At 69.1% G+C, this 23,096-nt stretch overlaps 1 protein-coding gene across 1 annotated transcript; it reads right to left on the reverse strand.

Moving 5' to 3' along the window:
- Nucleotides 1-13: 13 nt before the first annotated feature.
- ERFL (ETS repressor factor like) lies at nucleotides 14-2,946 on the reverse strand. The gene is made up of 5 exons (XM_064503535.1): nucleotides 2,883-2,946; nucleotides 2,100-2,334; nucleotides 1,827-2,019; nucleotides 583-706; nucleotides 14-495 (listed from the first exon to the last, which is right to left on the reverse strand). Exons 1-5 carry the CDS (start codon nucleotides 2,944-2,946, stop codon nucleotides 14-16), a joined length of 1,098 nt encoding a protein of 365 aa, XP_064359605.1.
- Between the last annotated feature and the right edge of the window lie 20,150 nt (nucleotides 2,947-23,096).

Consider the following 23,096-nt stretch of genomic DNA (forward strand, 5'->3'; position numbering starts at 1 on the left):
CGGGGGGCGGCGCTCAGCTGCGGGCCGGGCCCTTGGGGCGCCCGCGGGCGGGCGGCGGCGGCGGGGGGCTGCCGGCCTCGTTCTCCGAGCTGCTGCCGCTCCCGTCCGTGATCTCCAGCTCCGAGTCCGAGGCGGGCTCCGCGGCGGGGCCGCCGGGCGCCGCGCCGGGCTCCGGCGGGGCCCCCTGCCCGGGCCCCGGCCCCGGCCCCGGCCCCGGCCCCGGCCCCGGTCCGGGCCCCGGCGGCGGCGCGGGGCGCGGGGCGGCGGCGCGCTCGGGCCCCGCGGGCGGCGGCGGCGGCAGCGCGGCGGGCGGCGGCGGCAGCTGCGCCAGCCCCGGGTAGAAGTGCGGCGAGTAGAGGGCGGCGGGCAGCTTGGAGCCGCCGAGGGGCAGCGCCCCCGGCACGTAGGGGCCCCAGCCCCACGGGTACTCGGGGAAGGGCCCCGCGCGGCCGTAGGGCCCCAGCAGCGCCGGCGCCTTGGAGTAGCCGGAGACACCTGCGGCGAGAGGGGCGGCCGTGAGGGGCCCCGCGGCGGCGGCGGGCCCCGGAGCCGCGGGCCCCGGTGCCGCCGGCGCCGCCTCACCTGAGCCCAGGAAGGGCAGCGCCGCGTCCAGGCGCAGCTTCTCGGCCTCGGGCTGCCGCTCGTACAGCGGCGAGCGGCTCGGCGGCTCGGCCAGGCGCGGGCTGGAGAAGAGCGACTGCAGGGTCTGCGGAGAGGCGCCGTGAGCGGCGGCGGCGGCGGCGGCGGGCGGCTTCGTCCACCGGCATCCCGCCGGGATCCCCCCCGGGACCCCCCGCACCGCCCTGGGAGCTCCTGCACCGCCCCGGCATCCCGCCGGGATCCCCCCCGGGACCCCCCGCACCGCCCTGGGAGCTCCTGCACTGCCCCGGCATCCCGCCGGGATCCCCCCCGGGACCCCCCGCACCGCCCTGGGACCCCCTGCACCACCCTGGGACCCCCTGCACCACCCCGGCATCCCACTGGGATCCCCCCCGGGACCCCCCGCACCACCCTGGGACCCCCTGCACCACCCCAGCATCCCACTGGGATCCCCCACAGGACCCCCCGCACCACCCTGGGACCCCCTGCACCGCCCCAGCATCCCACTGGGATCCCCCACAGGACCCCCCGCACCACCCTGGGACCCCCTGCACCGCCCCAGCATCCCACTGGGATCCCCCAGGACCCCCTGCAGCGCCCTGGGACCCCCTGCACCGCCCCAGCATCCCACCGGGATTCCCCCGGGACCCCCTGCACCACCCCAGCATCCCACCAGGATTCCCCTGGGACCCCCTGCACTGCCCCGGGATCCTCCCAGGACCCCCCCGGGACCCCCTGCGCCACCCCAGCATCCTCCTGGGAGTCCCCCAGAGCCCCCTGCACCACCCTGGGACCCCCTGCACCACCCTGGCATCCCACTGGGATCCCCCGGGACCCCCTGCCCTGCCCTGGGACCCCCTGCACCACCCTGGCATCCCACCAGGATTCCCCCGGGACCCCCTGCACCACCCCGGGATCCTCCTGGCCCTCCACGAGACCCTCCCGGGACCCCTCCAGCCCCCCCAGTCCTCATCGGGACCCCCCCAGCCCTTGCTGGGGCCTCCCCAGCATCTTCCCAGGACCTCCTGGGACCCTCCCGGTCCTTCCCCGGGACCCTCCACTGGCCCTTCCCCTTGGGACCCCCCCAGGACCCCTCTGCTTCTTCCTCAGGATCTCCCCAGCTCCCCACAGGACCCCCCGGTCCCTCCTTTCCCCGGAGCCCCTTCTGGGACCCCCCCCGCCGCCCCCTCCCCGGGATGCCCCGGTCCTCCCCGACCCCCCTGTACCTCGGGGGTGAGGGGGGCGCAGTCGGGGCCGGGCCCGCCGCCGCCAGCGAAGGGGGTCTGCGCCAGCAGGAAGGGCGAGCTGCCGCCCACCTCGAGCAGCGGGTAGTTGACCAGCACCACCTTGCTGAAGTTGAACTTGTAGGTGAAGCGCTTCCCCTTGGTCTTGTGCAGGATCCGCTTGTTGTAGTAGTACCTGGCGGGGGGGAGGCAGGCGATGGGGGGGGGCGGACGCCTGGGCCCCTCCCGCGGCCCTCCCGGCCCCCCGGCGCTCACCTCAGCGCCCGGCTCAGCTTGTCGTAGTTCATGTGGGGCTTGCACTTGCGGATGCCCCAGAGCCGGGCCACCTCGTCGGGGTCCTTGATGACGAACTCGCCGTAGTCGCCCTGCCAGGCGATGACGTTCTGGTACTCCTCCTTCTGCAGCAGCTCCAGGATGAAGTGCCACAGCTGGATCTGCCGCGAGCCCGGGCTCGACTCCGGCTTGTACGCCCAGTCCGGGAAGGCGAAGCCTGCGGGGAGGCAACCGGCCCGCGCGCCCTTGGCGAGGGTCCCGTGGGCCCTGGGCGCCGGCGGCGGGTCCTGGGCGAGGGGCGCGAGGGGCACGCGGGTCCTGGGGGCGAGCGGGGGTCCTGGGGGCGAGCAGGAGGCTCTGGGCACAAGGGCCACAAGTCCTGGGTGCAAGCGGGGGGTCCCAGGTGCAAGCAGGGGGTCCTGGGGGTGAGCAGGAAGCTCTGGGCACAAGGGCCACAAGTCCTGGGTGCAAGCGGGGGGGTCCCGGGTGCAAATGAGGTGTCCTGGGGGTGAGCAGGAGGCTCTGGGCATGGGGGCTGCGTGTCCTGGGTGCAAGTGGGGAGGTCCCGGGTGGAAGCAGGGGGTCCCGGGTGCAGGCAGGAGGCTCTGGATGCGGGGCTGCGTGTCACGGGGGGGTCCCGGGTGCAGGCGGGGTGTCCTGGGGGCAAGCAGGAGGCTCCGGGTGGGGGGGGGGGGCACATGTCAGGCCGCCGGCTGCGCCCGCCCCAGCGCCCCTTGGGGGGGGGGGGGTCCGGGCCGCCCTTACCTGGGGTCCAGAGCGCCGGCACCGGGGAGGTGAGGAGCAGGTCGGACACGCAGTTACAGTCCATGGCACGGCGGGGTCACTCCTGTGGGCAACAGGGGAGTCGGGGGGGGCCGAGTGGGGGCACCCCAAAACCCCGGGGCAGCGGCGAGCTCGGCCTTGGCACAAGGGGGGGCCGGGGGGAGAGGGGCTGGGGCTGAGGTGGGCTGCGGGGGGGGGCTTGGGGGAGCAGGGAGAGGTGTGTAGGGGCTGCATTGGGGTGCAGGTGGGGGCTGCATTGGGGGTGCAGATGGGGGCTGCATTGAGGGGTGCAGGTGGGGGCTGCATTGAGGGGTGCAGATGGGGGGCTGCATTGAGGGGTGCAGATGGGGGCTGCATTGGGGTGCAGATGGGGGGGTGCATTGAGGGGTGCAGGTGGGGGCTGCATTGGGGTGCAGATGGGGGGCTGCATTGGGGGGTGCAGATGGGGGGCTGCATTGAGGGGTGCAGGTGGGGGCTGCATTGGGGTGCAGGTGGGGGGGTGCATTGAGGGGTGCAGGTGGGGGCTGCATTGGGGGGTGCAGGTGGGGGGCTGCATTGGGGTGCAGATGGGGGGTGCATTGAGGGGTGCAGGTGGGGGCTGCATTGGGGGTGCAGATGGGGGGGTGCATTGAGGGGTGCAGGTGGGGGCTGCATTGAGGGGTGCAGGTGGGGGGGTGCATTGAGGGGTGCAGGTGGGGGGCTGCATTGGGGGGTGCAGGTGGGGGCTGCATTGGGGTGCAGGTGGGGGGTGCATTGAGGGGTGCAGGTGGGGGCTGCATTGGGGGTACAGATGGGGGGCTGCATTGGGGTGCAGGTGGGGGGGCTGCATTGGGGTGCAGATGGGGGGCTGCATTGAGGGGTGCAGGTGGGGGGGCTGCATTGGGGGGTGCAGGTGGGGGCTGCATTGGGGTGCAGATGGGGGGCTGCATTGAGGGGGCAGTTTGGGGGGGTCTCGCGAATGGGAAGGGCAGAGATGCTGGGCTGAGGGGGGGCATGGGGGGTGCGGGCTTGGGGAGGCTGGAGTGCAGGGGGCGGATTGGGGGGGTTGGGGGATGCAGGGATGGGGGGGCTGTGGGCATGAGACGGGGCGCAGGGGCGGGTTTGGGGTGCAGCGACGTGGCGTGGGGGCGGGTTTGGGGCTGGGGGGTGTGGGGGGGGTCGAGGGTGTGGAGCGGGGTGCGAGAGGGGCGAGGGGAGGTTCGGGGTGCCGGGGAGGGGTTGCGGTGCGGGGCCGGGGCTCAGGGCAGGGTTGGGGGGGGCGGCGCCGGGGCCGTGCCGCAGCCCCCCCCCCCCCGCCCGGCGGAAGCCCCCCCCCCGCCCGGCAGCGGCTCGTTTCCTTGTTAGTTTTGATTTCGGTTACGGCGCTTTCAACTCGGCGGCGCCTCCCGGAGCCACGAACTAACGAGCAGCGCTGGGAATTGCCGGGCCCGCGGCGGGCGGCGCGGGGGCTGCGCGGCCCTGCGCCCCTCCCCGCCCCCCCCGCCCAGCGCCGGCGCGCGGCCCTAGCGCCCCCCCCCCCGTGCACCCCCTAATGCACCCCTAGAGCACCCCGATGCACCCCAATGCACCTCTAATGCACCCCGATGCACCCCAAATGCACCCTTAACGCGCCCCTAATGCACCCCACACACCGACACACACCCCAATACGCCCTGCGCACCCCGAAACTCACCCCAATGCACCGTGCGCACCCCAGAACGTACCTCTAATACACCCCGCGCGCCCTGCACGCGCCCCGCACCGCGCACCCGTGCACCACGTGTCCCAGGCGTGCAGCCTCGTGCACCGCGCGCCGCACGCCCTGACCCGCATCCCCGGGACACGCACACGCACCGCACGTCCTCACACACACACACACGTCCCCTGTACACACACGGCCTGACACGCAGCCTTGTGCACACGCAGCCTGCACACGCACGTCCCTCACGCACGCAGGCACCTCCCTTACACACGCGACCGTCCCAATGCACAGCCTTGCACACGCAGACACGTCCCTTGTGCACGCAGAGGCGTCCTCCTGCGCACACAAGTGCGTCCTTGCACAAACACGCATGTCCCTTACGCACACCCCCCTGTATAGACACTTTACACACCCCGCGCACATCCCTTACACGCACGGACCACTTGCACATCCCTTGCGTGCACAGCTCTACGCCTCCAAGCCTGCATTAAACACAGAACACGCTATACATCCCTTATAGACACATGCATCCCCGACGCACACACAGACACGCACATACACGGACATGCTTTACACGCCGCTTACACACCTGAACATCCCTCTATGTGATCCCTATATACGAACACCCTGTGCACAGACAACCCCCTATGTATGGACACACTTCACACACACACACACACACGCAGCTGCTGTGCAGAGGTAACGCACGTCCCCTACACACGCACCGCACACACGGACACCCGCCGTGTGCATACGCCCCGCTCGTATACGTGCACAGCCCGTGCATGCACCCCCGGTGCACGCTCGGATGCGTGTGCCACACGCACCCCGTATGCGCAGCCTGGGCAAGCGGACCCCGCGGGGACCCTGCCTGGGGACCCTACACAAATCCTACGTGGGGACCCTATGCAGGAACCCTACGTGCGCGGACCCTCCTCAGGGACCCTATGCAGCCCCTATGCAGCACCTATGCAGGACCCCCCCCCCCCCCCCAGCCCTTGTGCATGCGTCTGGGCCGCACCGGCATCGCGGCGGGGGTGAGGCGGCTTTGGGAGCTCGACTTGCCCCCACCTCCCCCCCCGCCCCGGCCCCCAGCGCCCCCCACGCCCCCAGCCCCCCACGCCCTAAGGCCCCCCCCGCTTGGCCCCCCCCACGCCCCCCATTCCCCAGCCCCCCAGGCCCTAAGGCCCCCCCCTGCTTGGCCCCCCACGCCCCAGCCCCCCATGCCCCAAAGCCCCCCGCCCCAGTGCCCCCTGCCCGGCCCCCCCGCCCCCGCCCCATGCTCCCAGCCCCCCCCGCTGCCCCCCCCGCCGCCTGCATTATTCATGGCCCCAATTACCGCCCGGCCGCGGCCCGGCTCGGCTCATTGTTTCATGACCCGCGGCGATGGGAGCGCGGCCCGGCCCCCCCGGCCCGGCCCCCCCGGCCCGGCCCGGCCCGGCCCGGCCCGGATCGATGCGGGGATCAATGGGCCGCTTTGATCCGCCGGCGCCGGCGGGATAAGGAGGGGCCGCCCCCGGCCGGCGGCGGGGATGGAGGGATGGGGGAAGGAGGGATGGAGAGAGGGAAGGGGAGAGCGGCGGGATGGCGAGAGGGACCGGGAGGAGACGGGAGAGGGATGGGGAAGAAGGGATAGAGAGGGATGGGAAAGAAAGGATAGAGAGGGATGGGGAAGGAGGGGTAGAGAGGGATGGGGAAGGAGGGATGGGGAAGAAGGGATAGAGAGAGATGGGGAAGAAAGGATAGAGAGGGATGGGGAAGAAGGGGTAGAGAGAGGGATGGGGAAGAAGGGGTAGAGAGGGATGGGGAAGAAGGGATAGAGAGGGATGGGGAGATAGGGATGGGGTGGAGAGAGGGATGGGGAGAGCAGCGGGATAGCGAGAGGGATGGAGAGAAGAGATAGAGGGATGGGGAAGAAGGGATAGAGAGAAGGAGGGGAAGAAGGGGTAGAGAGAAGGATGGGGAGAGCGGCGGGATAGCAAGAGGGATGGAGAGAAGGGATAGAGGGATGGGGAAGAAGGGATAGAGAGAAGGAGGGGAAGAAGGGGTAGAGAGAAGGATGGGGAGAGCGGCGGGATAGCAAGAGGGATGGAGAGAAGGGATAGAGGGATGGGGAAGAAGGGATAGAGAAGAACGGAGAGGAGAAGGAGAGAGAAAAGGGGAGAGTGGCGGGATGGGGAGAAGGAGTGGAGAGAGGGATGGAGAGAAGAAATGGAAAGGAGAGAAGGGGAGAGCAGGATGGGGAGAAAGAGGGATGGAGAGAAGGACAGAAGGAGGGATGGGGAGAAGGAAGATTGGAAAGAGAGAAGAGGAGGAGAAGGTGAGAGACGGGGACGGGTGGAGAGAAGGGGCGAAGGAGGAACGGCTGGAGGGAAGGAGGGAGAGAGACGGATGGCGAGAAGGAGGGGTGGACACACTGAAGGAGGGATGGATGGATGGATGGATGGGACAGACGTTAATGGTGGAGGAGGGAGGAGAGGGGAAAGGCAGCGGGACGGAGGGATGGAGGCGCCGGCCCCGCCGGGCATCGCCGCCTGTCCCGGGACGGCGCCGCAGCTCGGTCCGCGAGGGGGGGGGGGGGGGGGGGGTCACGAGTGTGCAGCGCCGTGCAAGCCCGGGCACGAGTGTGTTGCTCCGTGCAAGCCGGGCACGCGTGTGCAACGCCGTGCACACCCGGACAAGGTCGGGCAGCGCCGTGCAAGCCCGGGCACGCGTGTGCTGCTCCGTGCAAACCCGGGCACGCGTGTGCTGCTCCGTGCAAGCCGGGCACGCGTGTGCCGCGCCGTGCACACCCGGACAAGGTCGGGCAGCGCCGTGCAAGCCCGGGCACGCGTGTGCGGCGGTGCGCAAGCCGGAGCGGTGCGGACACGGCCCGTGAACACGGGGGGAAACTCCGGCACCGGCGAAGAGCCCCGGGGAGGAGGGGGGCAGCCGCCCCAACGCCCCCCTATAGAATCCATAGGGCCGTGCGCAGCCCGCGGGGGCCCCTGCGGCCGCGAGGAGCCGCGGGAGCAGCGGCGGCTCGTGCCGAGAAGCGCCCGGTGCGCGGCGGAGCCGTGAGGGACGCGGACCCGCGAGCAGCGGGCGGCGGGAACAGCCTTTACATCGCTCGCCGCTGTACACCGTAAATACAGATGCCCGTATAGGAACAGTATCTGAGTCCACGGCAGAAGCACGCCTATATATTTTTTTACGTAGAGGATAAATAAAAATGTTCGCACAAGCTACACATATTTCTACAGAAAGAACAGCTTGTCTGTAGCACTTCTATAGGAGAAATGTGTCTGCATACGTACTGAATAAACAGCATAAATATATATATTGATATAGGAATAATATCCCATAGCTATTTGTAAAGAAATAATATCCTGTAGGCAATACATCTATATAAGAAACGTGTCTATAAATACATACGCGATATAAATGTACTGATACAGAAATAATACAGCCAGTATTTCTGCAACAGAAATATGTCTATATCTATCGTATTTATATAATTTAACCGTAGCTGTTTGTATAGAAGTAATAACCTATAGCAAGTAAATCCATAACGGGAACTTGTCTACGTACGCGATGTAACCGCAGCTGTTCGCACGGGAAGCACAGACTCTATACGGGGTATCGCCACGGCGGTTGCCGTGCATAGGGGGTGAACGCGGAGCTGGCTGTGGCCCCGGATCCCGGGGGGGGTCTGGGGGACACGCAGCGCCCTTCGCACGGGAGCCGCGGCCCTATGGACCCCATAGGGGCCGGGGAGGGGCGGCAGGAGCCGCCGTGGGCACCGGCTGCCGCGGAGGGGACCGGAGCCGCCCGCGCCCGTGTAGGGGACCGGAGCCGCCTGTGTCCTATAGGGGACCGGAGCCGCCCGTGTCCTATAGGGGACCGGAGCCGCCCGCGCCCGTATAGGCGACAGGAGCCGCCCGCGCCCGTATAGGGGACCGGAGCCGCCCGTGTCCTATAGGGGACCGGAGCCGCCTGTGTCCTATAGGCGACCGGAGCCGCCCGTGTCCGCATAGGGCACCGGAGCCGCCCGTGTCCCGTATAGGCGACAGGAGCCGCCCGCGCCCGTATAGGGGACCGGAGCCGCCCGCGCCCGTGTAGGGGACCGGAGCCGCCTGTGTCCGTATAGGGGACCGGAGCCGCCTGTGTCCGTATAGGCGACAGGAGCCGCCCGTGTCCGCATAGGGCACCGGAGCCGCCTGTGTCCGTATAGGCGACCGGAGCCCCCCGCGTCCCGCTCGGGGACCAGCCCGGCCCGTCGCCGCCCCCCCCGCGAACCCCCCCTCGGCGGAGGATCCGGGGGGGGGGGGCGCGCGGCGCCGCCACATCAAAGCGCCGCCGCCGCCGGGCGCATCCGGTCCCGGCGCCGCGAACACGCGCGGCCGCGGGCTGTTTGCGCTCGCGGTCCCGGGGGAGGCGGCGGCGCGGGGGGGCCGCGGTGACCGCGGGTCGCCGGGGCCGGGGGGGGGCGGGACCCCCGGCCGCCCCCGCGGGGGCCGCGTAATTAGCAATTAACGGGCAATTAGCGCCGCCGCCCCGCGGCGGGAGGAAGCGGAGAGCAACAGGCGGAAAGCCGTGGGCGCGCGCACGCGGGTCGTGGGCTCGCTTGCACACGCGTGTGCCCGTGCTTGTGCACCGGCGGCTGGCGTGCCGGCTCCCGCACACGTGTGCAAATGCTCACGTGCACGCACAACCCGGGGGCTGCACGCCGGCTCCCGCACGTGTGCGTGCAAATGCTCATGTGAATGCACAACCGGGGGGCTGCACGCCGGCTCCCGCACGTGTGTGCAAATGCTCATGTGCACGCACAACCAGAGGGTCGCACGCCAGCTCCAGCACGCGTGCGAATGCTCACGTGCACGCACAGCTGCAGGTCCGTGAGATTGCTCACATGCGCGAGCGCCTGCTCGCACACCCGGGCAAGCGTGGCCCATGTGCTGGCTCGCACGCGCGTGTGCCCTGCGCAGTGACCCTGGGCCCGCGCTGCGTCTCTGCCCGGGCGGGACGTCACCGGGAGCTCGGCGGTGGCCACTGTCCCCGCTGCAAGCGATGCTGTTTGCTCAGGGCCTTTTCCCCACCGCCGGGGTCTTTCCAGTCCCCCCAAATTTCCCTTTATTACTATTTACCTTCCCTTCCTGGCAGAAGGGAACCGGGGCCCGTGACCGGGTGGTGGCTGTTAATACTCTAATTAATCAAAGTGACGAGCTGATGCCATCTCGGCAGGTCACAGGGCTTTAATTACACTGGACAGACAGACAGAGCTATCGCAGCCCGCACAGGCGTCCAGGGCAGCGTGAGCCGGGGCGATCCCGCACGCTGGCACCCGCGCGTGCAGCCGGGCACCCCCCTGCACGCCCACCCCAGCGCCGCGTGCACGCACGTGTGCAAGCAGCCCCTCGACACGCCGCTGACGGACGGGGCTGTCGCGTGCGGACACGGCCCCCCTGGCACGGACACGGCCCGCTGTGCTGCACGCTGCGTGCACACGCGTCGCGGCGGCTTGCACGGCTCCTCCGCACGGGCGCACGAACGGCGCGGGACGTCGCATCTTCTTTTCCGGTGCCTCCGCGTTTTGCCGAGCCCCGGAGGCCGGCGTGCCCTTCATGCATGTGCGCAACACGCGTGTTTGACACACACACACCCCCCCCGCTGCGACCGCGGGCAGCGCATCGGCCAGACGGCAGAAACGCTGCTCCTCGCGCCGGGCTCGTCGCTGCGGGTTGCGCACAAGCGGTGTATTTTGTGCTGCAACATCTGCGAGCAAATATCTGCAGAAAAAAGCGGCGTCTGCACAAACACGAGGGCCTCTTGGCCGGGGGGGCTCGCTCCCCTTTGCAAACGTGAAGGAAACTCGTCGCCCGCCGCCGAGGCGTGCCAACGCGGTGCGCGGGCGGCCGACGCCATCGCCAGCCCCATCGGCCAGGCCGGCCGGTGCCGCAGGAAGGTCCGCGCTCGGCACCCCGGGCTGTATCCGCCCGTACGGCCCGCAGCCATCATTAAATCATCGTTAGCTCGGTTATTCCCTGACAGCCCCGGGGGGGTTTCCCGACAGTGCCTCCAAAGTAGAGAGAAATGGAGAAATTCTCGGCTCCCGGCCGCTCCGAGAGGGGAGAACAGGCTCCATATTTCTTCATTTGAAGCCACTTTATTTCTGATGCCAGTTTTATTTAAGCATTTTACGTTTACACTTTGACACGTATCCATGTCCTGGAGAGAGAGGGCGAGAGAGGGAGATGAAATGAAAAACCCAGCGACGTGGGCGCGAGAGGCAAAGAGGCAGAACAAGCCAGTGGCCCCCCCACGCCGGGGGGGCCCCGGACAGCCGCTCCCCGCGCGCAGCGTTCGCACCCGCCCGGCACAAACGCTTGCACGGAGCGCGGGAAAGCATCGACGGGTGGGAGAGCGATTGCACCGAGCGGGGGGAAGCACGGGAAAAGGGGGAAATTTTGCATTTTTTGCAAAGCGTAGGTATTTATTGCGGGGGGGGGGGGTATGGAGAGGGTTTTGCACCGGCCAAAACCGCGGCTTGCACGAGGCCGGGCGTTGCGGCTCCGGCGGCGTCCCGCCGGCTGGGCGCCGAGCTCCGCTGGCCTCCCGCGCAGGGACGCGCCGCGCGGCACCAATTAAGCGCCGGCTGCCGGAGGCTGCGGCGAGCAGACCGCGGGCCCACGAGCGCCTCCGTCCCCCGAGCCGCCGCGCCGGCGACCCGCGAGAGGCTTTTCCGGAGCTGCATGCGCCGGCCTCGGGGCCTGGCGCTGCCGAAGCATCTGGATGCGACGGCCTCGTAATTGGGGGGGGCTGGGAGCCTCCCGAGGTCCTGGCAATTAGGGGGTTTGGGAGCCTCCGAGGTCCTTGCAATTAGGGGGTTTGGGAGTCTCCCAAGGTCTTTGCAATTAGGGGAGCTGGGACCCTCCCGAGTCTTTGGAATTAGAGGTTTGGGAGCTCCCCGCACGGCCGGGCACAGACCTCGGGGACCCCCAGCCTCATCCACACGCGGCCCAGGCCGGAGCGGCGCCGGCTCCCGCACGGTGCCAGGACCAAAATCTTCCGGCTGCCTGACCCCCCCCGCCCCGGCTCTCCCCATCCCGCGGCGCGTGTCCGTGCCGGCCGCCCCGGCTCCGCCGCGCTCCCCGGGCCCCATCCCGCTCCGGCCCGCGGCCGGATCAATGGGGCTGTCCGGGGAGGTGCGGCGCGCAGGGTAAATATTAAAGCCGGGTGCTTCGCTAATTCAAAGCATCGATCAGGCGGGGATGAGAGCAATAAATTATTGTGACAAGATGCAACTCTCACGCCGGCTCCCCGCGCCGATCGATGGGGCGCTGGGCTGCCGCTCGCAGCCGGGCCTGGCACCGGGCCCCGGCCCCGCACGGGCGGCCCGCGGCGCGCGAGGACGGCGGGGTCCCGCGAAGGTCCCGCAGCGCAAGGTCCGGGGGGGCTGTGCGATGCTCGGGGGCGTCCCCCACCCCGGCGGTCCCCAACGAGGGGTGCACAAGCTCGGCGGGGATGGGCTGGGGCTCTCGGCGTGCCTGCAAGGCTGCGCGGCGGGAGGCGGAGGCGCGTGTGCCGCAGCCGGGTTCGTGTGCACCGGGGCACGCGTGCAAGCGTGCGGGGAGCAGACGGGGTGCGTAAGCATGTCGCGTGTGTGTGTGCATGCAGGGGGATGGGGATACGTGTGCGTGTGCAACGGTATAAGGTGTGCAAGCAGGCGTCTGTGCACGCCGGCAGACTGCCGCGCAGGATGCAGATGGGGCGTGCAAGCGTGTGCGTGTGCGTGCAGGGAGACAGGACTGTGTGTGCATGTGCATGTGCACGCAGGGAGCCAAAATTACATGTGCGTGTGCAACGGGATACGGTATGCAAGTGGGTGTCTGTGCACGCCAGCAGACTGCTGAGCGGGGCGTGGTGGGGGTGTGCAAGCGTGTGCACGCAGGGCGACAGGGCTCTGCATGTGTGTGTGTGTGTGTGTGTGTGTGTGTGTGTGTGTGTGTGTGTGTGTGTGCGCAATGGGCACGGCGGGCGTCCGTGCGTGCCAGCAGACTGCCGAGCAGGGCGCAGCAGGGGCGTGCAAGCGTGTGCGTGTGCATGCAGGGAGACAGCGCAGCGTGTGCGTGTGCAACGGGGCACGGTGGGCGGCCGCGCATGCCGGCGGACTGCTGTGTGGGGCGCAGCGGGGGTGTGCAAGCGTGCGCGTGTGCACGCGTGAGTCCATGCAGCAACAGCAGCCAGCGCAGGGCTCTGCCGTGCACCAGCTTTGCAGCGGATGCGAGCGGAGGCATTTGAGGGATGGGGACAGGGAAGCAGCGATTCCCCTCCCGCCCCCCAAGCCCCCCGGCCTCAGCCCCGCTGGTCTCCGTGCCCCGAATCACACCACAGCCCCAAACCCGCGGCGGGTCTGCAAACCCCGCGGGGCAGCGCGCACGGCTCTGGCCCCCGCTCCCCCTCGGAGCCCCACGGCACGTCCCCCCGCGGGCCCGCGCGCCCGGGGCGGTTCGGCGCTGGGGCTTTGAGCTGCAGCCGGCGGAGGGGCCCCGGGGCTCGGAGCCGGAGCTCCGACCCCCGGGGCTTTGGGTTCAAACAGGATTATTTTGGGTCGATGACAAGAGCAGCCGTTCCCACCCGGCTGCGCGCAGCCCCGGGCATGGGGCTTTGCCGCCGAGCCGCACGCAGCAGCCGCGTGCAGACCCCGGCGCCGCGTCTGGGCCCGCTGCAACCCCCCCCCCCCCCCCCGGCTCCCGCTTTCCCCCCATCCGCGACGGCAGATGAGAGCTTTTCCCCGGGCCTTCCCCCCCCCCCCGGGATTGCGGGTTCTGTTTGCTTTGCAGCGGCGGGAGATCAAACGGCGAGAACATTTGCCCGCGGAGCCGTTCGGGGCAGGGGCGCAGGCGGGTGATGCGCGAGCCGGGCTGCAGCGCGGGAGGGACGGCGAAGCCGGCTCGGCTCCGGCCGCGGAGAGCAGCGTGCGCCCCCCCCCCCCCCCCCCCCAGCACCGAGCTGCCCTTCTCCCCGGGCCTGTGCACCAGTGGCACCAGTGGGCACCAGCCCTGTGCACTGGTGGCACTGGTGGGCACCAGCCCTGTGCACTGGTGGCACTGGTGGGCACCGGCCCCCTTTGGAGGAAAGGGAGCAGCGGGAGAGGAGGCGACGCGAAACCTCTTTGTGCAAAGGCGGTGCCCCCCCCCCCGCCCCCCCCCGTCGCACCCCAGGCCGCGGCCGGCAGCCCCCCGTGCCGCAGAGGGCAGGGCCGCGCCGTGGGGCGTCGGGGCGCGCGGGGGGCCGGGGCGAGGAGCGGGCGCTTTGCAAAGCAGACACGCACACGCGCCCCGGTGCAGAGACACACGCACACGGCACACGCTCGCCTTGCACGCGCGTCCCCCCCACCCCTCGGACACACGCCGCATGCCTACCCGGGGGGGCGCGTGTGCACGCGTGCACGGGGGGGGTGCATGCACACGCAGACATGCCCCTGCACACGTGTGTGCATGCAGTCAGTGCACGCACACAACTGCGCGCATGCACACGCATGCAGTGCTCAGACCCCCCCCATCTGCACCCCGGTCACGCAGCTCTCCCAAATGCGCCGCATTGTGCAACCCCCCCCCCCCCGCTGCACCCCAGCTCTGCCATGGGGGTCCCGGCCGCAGGCACCGCTGCCCCCCAGCCCCAAACCCTGGCGAGAAGGGGGGGGGGGTCGGCAGCCCGGAGCCCTGCATGCCGGGGGGGGGGGGGGGCGGGCAGCGCTGGGGCAAGGGCCTGTAGGGCTGCGGCACTGGGGGGCAGGGGGCTGCATCTGTGGGGCGCGTGGATCTAGGTCTGCGGGTCTAGGGTGGGGGGGGTCTATGGGTGTGTGGGTCTGCAGTGCACGGGGTCAGCGGGTCTGGCTGTGGGGTCTATGGGGTCTGCGGGGTTTATGGAGTCAGTGGGGTCCATGGGGTCCATGGGGTCCATGGGGTTTATGGGGTCCGTGGGGCACATGGGGTCTGTGGGGGTCTGCAGGGTCTATGGGGTGCAGCGAGGGCGATGGAGCGTGCAGGGTCTATGGGGCGTGCGGGGTCTATGGAGTCCAAGGGGTCTGTAAGGTTTACGGGGTCTATAGAGTCCGTGCAGTCTATAGGGTCCGTGGAGGCTGTGGGGTCTGTGGGGCTTATGGGGGTCTGTGGGGCTTATGGGGTCTGTGGGGTTTATGGGGGTCTGTGAGGTCCATGGGATCCCTGGAGTCCGGAGGGTCTATGGAGTCTATGGGGTCCGGGGGGGTCTATAGGGTCCGTGAGGTCTATGGGGTCCCTGCGGTCTATGGAGTCTATGGGGTCCCTGCGGTCTACGGGGTCTGTGGGGCCCGGGGGGTCTGCGGGGTGCAGGGGGCGCGGCCCCCCCGGCGCCGCCGGCTCTGCATGCGGGCAGCGTGCGGCCGCCCGGTTAGCGCTGATGGATTCGCACACTTGTCTCTTAATCTCCGGCGCGCGGATCGATTCGCTATTTCCCTTTGTTGCCAGAAACTTCGATCCTGCCCGGGGCCGGGGCCGCCGCCGCCGGGGAGCCCGAGGCCGCGGTGAGGGGCGCGGGGCCCGGCCCGGCCCGGAGGGGGTCGGCTCGGCTCGGCTCGGCCCGGCACGGTTCGGCTCGGCCCGGTTCGGCTCGGCCCGGCCCGGTTCGGCGCCGCGAGGAAACTTCGCAACTCACCGCGGGGCGGCTCCGCATGGGGCCGCGGCGGCTCCGCTCCGCTCCGGTCCGGTCCGGTCCGCTCGGCTCGGCCCGTCCTAGCAGGTGCCTCGCATCCGCGGGGGCCCAGCGGCGGCGGGGGGGGGGGGGGGGCGCGGACGGAGGGAGCGCGGCAGCGGGTACGGAGGAGTGCGGGGAGCGCGGGGACGGAGGGAGCGCGGCAGCGGGGACGGAGGAGTGCGGGCAGGAGGGGACCGAGGAGGACGGAGGGAGCGCGGCAGCGGGGACGGAGGAGCGCGGGGAGCAGCGGGGAACGGAGGAAGGAGGGAGCGGAGCAGCGGGGACGGAGGAGTGCGGGCAGGAGGGGACCGAGGAGGACGGAGGGAGCGGGGCAGGTGCCGGCCGGAGGACGGAGGACGGAGGGAGCGGGGCAGCGAGGACGGGGGAGTGCGGGAGGGAAGGAGGGAGCGGAGGAGGCAGGTGGGAGAGGAGTGCGGCCAGGAGCGGGGCCGGCGGGGAAGGAGGGAGCGGAGCAGGGGCTAGAGGAGGAGTGAGGGAGGGCGCGGGGAAAGCAGGTGGAAGAGGAGTGCGGGAAGGAGGGAGCGGGGCAGGGGCCAGAGGAGGAGTGAAGGAAGGAGGGAGCGGAGCAGGGGACAGGAGGAGAGAGGGAAGGAGGGAGCAGGGCGGCGGCGGAGGAGGAGTGCGGGATGGAGGGAGCGGAGCAGGAGACGGAGGAGGAGTGCGGGAGGGAAGGAGGGAGCGGAGCAGGGGACGGAGGAAGAGCGCGGGAAGGAGGGAGCGGGGCAGCGGCGGAGGAGGAGTGCGGCGGCCGCGGCGGGTTTAAGTAGCGGCCGAGCGCGGCCCGCGGATCGATGGATATAATTTTCCTCAAACTCGGAAAATAAAGTTCATCGCTGATCAAATTTGAAAACAGATGTCGCGGCGCGGCCCTAAATGGGCTTCGATCCGGGCGGGGGCGCGGGGGGGGCGGCGGGGAGCGCCGGGCTGCGCCGAGCGGGCACCCGGCACCCGCGGGCAGCGCCGAGCACCCCCGGGCAGCGCCAGGCACAGCGCCGAGCACCCCCGGGCAGCACCGGGCACCCCCGGGCAGCACCGGGCACCCCCGGGCACAGCGCCGAGCACAGCGCCGAGCACCCCCGGGCAGCACCGGGCACCCCCGGGCACAGCGCCGAGCACAGCGCCGAGCACCCCCGTGCAGCGCCGGGCACGTCTCTGGGTACCGCCGTGCAGCGCCGAGCACCCCTGGACACGGCCGTGCAGCGCCGGGCACCCTGGGCAGCGCCGAGCACCCCCGGGCACACCAGCGTGCAATGCTGGGCACACACTCGAGCACACCAGCGTGCAATGCTGGGCACACACCTGGACACCGTCGTGCAATGCTGTGCACACACTCGAGCACACCGCTGTGCAATGCTGGGCACACACCCGGACACCGTCGTGCAATGCTGTGCACACACCCCAGCACAGCCCCGGGCAACACCGTGCAGCGCCGAGCACTCCTGGGCACACCACCGTGCAACGGGGTGCACACGCGCGAGGGGTGTGAGGGCCGGGGGGACTATGCGTGTGAGCACGCACGGGCCAGGAGCACGGGCAGGGCGTGCGCACACAGGGGTGTGCAGACGCCTGAGAGCACACGTGTGCAGGCAGTGGCGTGTTCGTGCACATTGCTCGTGCGTGTGCATGCACAGGGAGGCATGCAGGGGTGTGCGCATACACACGGCTTTGTGCGCACAGACATGTGCGTGTGCACACGCATTTGTGCATGCGTGTGTGGGGGTGTTTCCACGTGTATGTGCACACACGTGTGTGCAGGTGTGTCTGTGTGTGCACCGTGTGGGCGCATGTTTGTATGTGCACACGGCCGCTTGCTCCCACAACACGCCAGGAGCAGACGCGTGCGTGTGCGCGGCTGCGTCTGTGTGGGGGGGCGTGCACACACCCCTGCACACGCACACACACGCGTGTGAGGGCTCGCAGTAGTGATTAAATGGCAGGTGAGGCTCCATCAAGGGCCCAAGCTGCCGGTGCACTGTGCACATGTGTGAACGCGAGTGTGTGCGCGCGTGCGGGAGCGAGGCCCTCGGCGGGAGGCATCACCTGCCGCTTGATGTCCTGGTGCTCGCACGCAGCGCAGAGCCCCGCGCGGAGGCGGCGTGCCGGGGTCGTGCACACACACACACACACACACACACACACACGTGTGACACACGCAACCCCGCTGTGCACATGCCTCTGCTATGCACGGGGACGCACACACACACACACACACGCCCGTGCAAACGCAGCACGCACGTGCACACGCATCCTGCAAGCGCCCGCGTCCAGCCTCCCGCACACCCACGCGCAGCAGGCGTGCACCGCCGCACCCGCGGGCACACGCGTGCACACGCCGCGGCTGTCACCCCGGCGCTGGCCTCTTCCCTGAAGAGGGACCTCGTTAGCGCCTGCGGATAGTTAAATTAAGGGGCAGCTAAGGGCACTCGAGTGCATTCGCGTGCGTGCACGGAGCGCGGCGGGGGGGGGGGGGGGTGCGCCGGGGGGGCGGCGGGACGCGATGGACGGAGGTGCCCGGCCCGGGGGGTGCACGTGCCTGGGCCCCCCCGTGACGTCGCTGCTTTTTGGGGCTGGGGGTGGCGTTTCCCACCCCCATCCCCATGCTCATCCCGGGGGGTCCCCACATTTGGGGCTGGAGGCTGCATTTCCCACCCCAAATCCTGCTCTCCCCTGGGGGGGGGTCCCCACGTTTGGGGCCGGGGGTGGCATTTCCCACCCCGCTCCCATGCTCATCCTGGGGGGTCCCACGTTTTGGGGCTGGGGGCTGCATTTCCCACCCCATCCTCATGCTTCCCGGGGGGGGGCGTCCCCACATTCAGGGCCGGGGGTGGCGTTTCCCACCCCAAACCCTGCTCTCCCCCAGGGGGTCCCCACGTTTTAGGGCTGAGGGCTGCGTTTCCCACCCCAAATCCTGCTCTCCCCCGGGGGGGGTCCCCACATTTTAGGGCCGGGGGCGGCGTTTCCCACCCCAAACCCTGCTCTCGCCTGGGGGGGGGGTGTCCCCACATTTTAGGGCTGGGGGCTGCATTTCCCACCCCAAACCCTGCTCTCGCCCGGGGGGGGTCCCCACGTTTTAGGGCCGGGGGCTGCATTTCTCACCCCAAACCCTGCTCTCGCCCGGGGAGGGGTCCCCACGTTTTAGGGCCGGGGGCGGCGTTTCCCACCCCAAACCCTGCTCTCGCCTGGGGGGGGGGGTCCCCACGTTTGAGGCTGGGGGCTGCATTTCTCACCCGAAACCCTGCTCTTGCCCAGGGGGGTCCCCACATTTTAGGGCCGGGGGTGGCGTTTCTCACCCCAAACCCTGCTCTCGCCCGGGGGGTCCCCGCGTTCAGGGCCGGGGCGGCGTCCCCCACCCCGCGGCCGCGCTTGCCCGGGGGTCCCTGGGCGGCCGCCCGGCTCCGGCGCGTGCTGGGGGTCCGGCCGCCGGCGGGGGGGCCGGGCAGGAGCCGTGTGTGTTTTCGTATCTGTCTGGTCTCCTGGAATTATGAAAAATACCACCATCGACAGCGCGCCTCAGGTTCGATTAAGGCAGATAGGACATGACAGGCCCCGATCAATAGCAGGCCCGTCCTATAAAGTGTCAAGTAATGAATCAATTTCGACTAAATTTTCCATTTTTCAGGGGCCGTTCGCAGAGAGAAGAATATCCTCTTTTGTAAAGATATTATTATCGATTGCGGCGGCAATTTGACATCAGGGGTAGTTAATTCCACTCAGAATAAAATTGAAAACACTTGAGAACGAAGAGAGAGAGAGAGAGACAAAGGAAGAGAGGGAAGGGGGAGGGGAGGAGAGGCAGAAGGGGAAAGGGAGAAAGAAAGAGGTGGACGGCGGGACGGAGGGACGGAGGGGGCAGAGAGCGCGGGCTGCGCGTCCGGCACGGGCAGGGAGCCGGGTCGGCAGGGAGGGATGGAGGCGACGGAGGGATAAAGGGGTGGTGGAGGGACGGAGGGGAGACGGAGGGATAAAGGGGTGATGGAAGGATGGAGGGGAGACGGAGGGATAAAGGGGTGATGGAGGGATATAGGGGAGATGGAGGGATGGAGGGGAGATGGAGGGATATAGGGGAGATGGAGGGATAAAGGGGAGATGGAGGGATATAGGGGAGATGGAGGGATGGAGGGGAGACGGAGGGATAAAGGGGAGACGGAGGGATATAGGGGAGATGGAGGGATGGAGGGGAGACGGAGGGATAAAGGGGTGATGGAGGGATATAGGGGAGATGGAGGGATGGAGGGGAGACGGAGGAATATAGGGGAGATGGAGGGATAAAGGGGAGATGGAGGGATATAGGGGAGATGGAGGGATGGAGGGGAGACGGAGGGATAAAGGGGAGACGGAGGGATATAGGGGTGATGGAGGGATGGAGGGGAGACGGAGGGATAAAGGGGTGATGGAGGGATATAGGGGAGATGGAGGGATGGAGGGGAGACGGAGGAATATAGGGGAGATGGAGGGATAAAGGGGAGATGGAGGGATATAGGGGAGATGGAGGGATGGAGGGGAGACGGAGGGATAAAGGGGAGACGGAGGGATATAGGGGAGATGGAGGGATAAAGGGGAGACGGAGGGATATAGGGGAGATGGAGGGATAAAGGGGAGATGGAGGGATATAGGGGAGATGGAGGGATGGAGGGGAGACGGAGGAATATAGGGGTGATGGAGCAATAAAGGGGAGACAGAGATAAAGGGGAGATGAAGGGATAAAGGGAGACGGAGGGATATAGGGGAGATGGAGGGATATAGGGGTGATGGATAAAGGGGTGATGAAGGGATAAAGGGACAATGGAGGGATATAGGGGGGATGGATAAAGGGGTGATGGAGGGATAAAGGAGTAATGGATAAAGGAGTGACAGAGGGATAAAGCGTGATGGATAAAGGGGTGATGGAGGGATGCGGGGTGCCGGCAGAGGCACGGAAAGGGAGGGATGTGGGGCTGGACGGAGCGAGGCGATGGCAGCGCACGGATAAACGGGGCTGGAGGCAGAGGGAGGATGGGCAGGGACGGACAGACAGACGGACAGACATTGCCTCCCCGGGGCCCGCGCAGCCCCCGGACGCCGGGGCCCCGGGCAGCGCAGAGCGATGCCGCGCGAAGTTTGCACGTTCACCACCCGGGCGCGTAACCCGTCCCGGGTCAGGGCAGAGGGTGGCGGCAGCCCGGACGCCTGGGCCCTCGCGGGCGGCGGTGCCGGAGCGGCGTGCGGCGGCGGCCGCTATCAGCGGTGATTTAGCTGTCAGCCGGCGAGCGGGGAAGCAGCAGCTTCGCAATTGCTGCGTCCAGCCAGCCCCGGAGCAAAGCGTCCCCCAGCCCCGCTGTCCCCCCCCCCCCCCGTGTGGCGCAGCCGGGAGCACCGCGGTCCCGCAGGCGCCGGCCCCACGGCAAGCCCCGGCCTGCCCCATGGCGACGGGGCGCAGAGATGAGGGGCGACCTGTGCTCTGTGTGCGTGTGTGTTTGTGCATCAGTGCACGTGTGTGTGCAGTGGTGCATCTGTGTGTGTGTGTGTGTGTGTGCATGTGTCTGCACGCATCGGTGCACGTGCATGCACGCGTTTGTGTGTATTCCCCTGCAAAGGCTTTTTTTTGCAAGCGTGCGTTTGCAAGTTGCGCACACAACTGTGCGTGTGTGCGTGTGTGTGTGTGTGTGCGCGCACGTGTGTGTCCATTTGCATCGCGTGTTTGTGCATGTTCCTGGATGTCTCTGCACATGTGCTGCCTGTGTGTGTTTGCACATGTGCCCATGCCGGTTTGCGGGTGCACACACGCATGTTTGCGCGTGTGCATGCGTGTTTGTGCTCCTGGCTGTCCCGTGGCATGTGCCCAGCGTGTTTGCACGTCCGTGCTCCGCAGCCGGCGTGCCGCTGCATCCCAGCCGCCCGCGTGGGCCCGGGCTGCGGTGAGACGGCAACGCACCTGCCGCGGCAGCCCGGACGCCTGGGCCCTTTCCCAGCGCCGGAGGGGAGCGAGGTCTTGGAGCAGGGAGGACTGGGAGCCCCCCCGGACGCCGGGGTCCTCTCCTCGCGCCCAGGGAGGGAGCCGGCGCGTCCGAGGGCTGCTCCAGTCGCCAGGCCCAGGACGCCTGGGCCCCCTCCCCGCCCGCGGCTCTGCCTCCTGCCCTGCTCTCCTTGGCCTGGGGCACTTCGGGGTCGGAGCAACCAGCGCCCTCGATTCCCGGCTCCGCGGAGCTGGCGTGGCGCCCGGACGCCTGGGACCCTCGGCCTCGAGGCCGGCGCAGCGCCCGGACGCCTGGGCCCGTGCCGGGGCTCGGCGCGGCGGCGGGGCAGGGGTGGGTGGGCGCCGCGGGAGGGGGGGGAGGAAGGGGTGTTTCCGCCCTCGCCTATTTGTATATTCCGAGCTCATGAGCTACATTATTCGGGAGAAAATGAATCTTTCATGACTGATTTGTCGACGCCTCTCCTGGCCCCGTTGTTGTTTAATGTTTCAATTTGGAGGAAGCAAACATTCAATCAGGCGGATTAACTGTTTAATGCGTGTCATCAGTCAAGCTGTCTGCTACAGGGCAGCGCCGGCGCCGCCGGAGCAGGCCGGGCTCCGCGCGCCCGTCCCGGCCCCGGGCGCCCCGGGGTGCCGCTCGGCCCTGCCCTGCGCCCGGCTCCCCGGCAGCGCGGCCGCCGGCACCAGCCGGGCGCGGGGACGGGATGCGGGATGCGGGGATGGCATTCGGGATGCGGGGACGGGGTGCGGAACTTGGGGACGGGGTGCGGGATGCAGGGACGGGATGCGGGGACGGGATGCGGGACATGGGGACATGGGGACAGGACATGGGGACGCGGTGCGGAACTTGGGGACGGGGTGCGGGATGCAGGGATGGGATGCGGGGACAGGGCACGGGACATGGGGACAGGGATGAGGCATGGGACATGGGGACATGGGGACAGGACATGGGAACGGGGTGCGGGATGCGGGGATGGGGTGCGGGATGCGGGGACGGGGCGCAGGACATGGGGACAGGGATGAGGCATGGGACATGGGGACATGGGGACAGGGTGTGGGATGCAGGGATGGGGCGCAGGACATGGGGACAGGGCACAGGACATGAGGACAGGGTGCGGGACATGAGGACAGGGTATGGGACACTGGGCATGGGGACAGGACACAGGAACAGGGCACGGGATGTGGGGACAGGGAAGGAGGGACAGGGACAGGGCAATGGGGACAGGGCAATGGGGACAGGGCACAGGGCATGGGACACGGGGACAGGGCATGGGACGTGGGGACAGACAGGGCATGGGGATGGGGCACAGGGCATGGGACATGGGGACAGGGCAATGGGGCACAGGGGCAGGACATGGGGATGGGGTAGGGGGCATGGGAACGAAGCATGGGACGTGGGGACAGGGCACAGGGACAGGGCACGGGGACAGGGCATGTGGCATGGGGACAGGGCATGGGACATGGGGAGCTGGCATGGACAGGGATGGGACATGGGGACAGGACACGGACACGGACACAGGGGCTGCCACCCGCCGGGGACAGGCGGTGGCACAGGGAGCTGCCGCGGGACAGGACGGGACGGGACGGGGGGGGGGTCGCTCTGGTCACCTGCCCCTTCCCCTTGTCCCGGTGTCCGGGAGGGGACCCAGGCGTCCGGCAGCACGTGGGGGGGGGGGGATCGTCACGTCGGCGCTCACAGGGTTAAAGCCAGGAGGGTGCCCCCCCCAATACAGCTATCACCCCCCCCATAACCCCCCCTTGTCCTCCAGCAGCCCCCCGGACGCCTGGGTCCCCTCCCGGGCGCCCTCAGCCTTGCCGGGGGGGC

The sequence above is a fragment of the Dromaius novaehollandiae genome, chromosome 38 (genome assembly GCF_036370855.1).
Source record: "Dromaius novaehollandiae isolate bDroNov1 chromosome 38, bDroNov1.hap1, whole genome shotgun sequence".
Lineage (NCBI taxonomy): Eukaryota > Metazoa > Chordata > Aves > Casuariiformes > Dromaiidae > Dromaius > Dromaius novaehollandiae.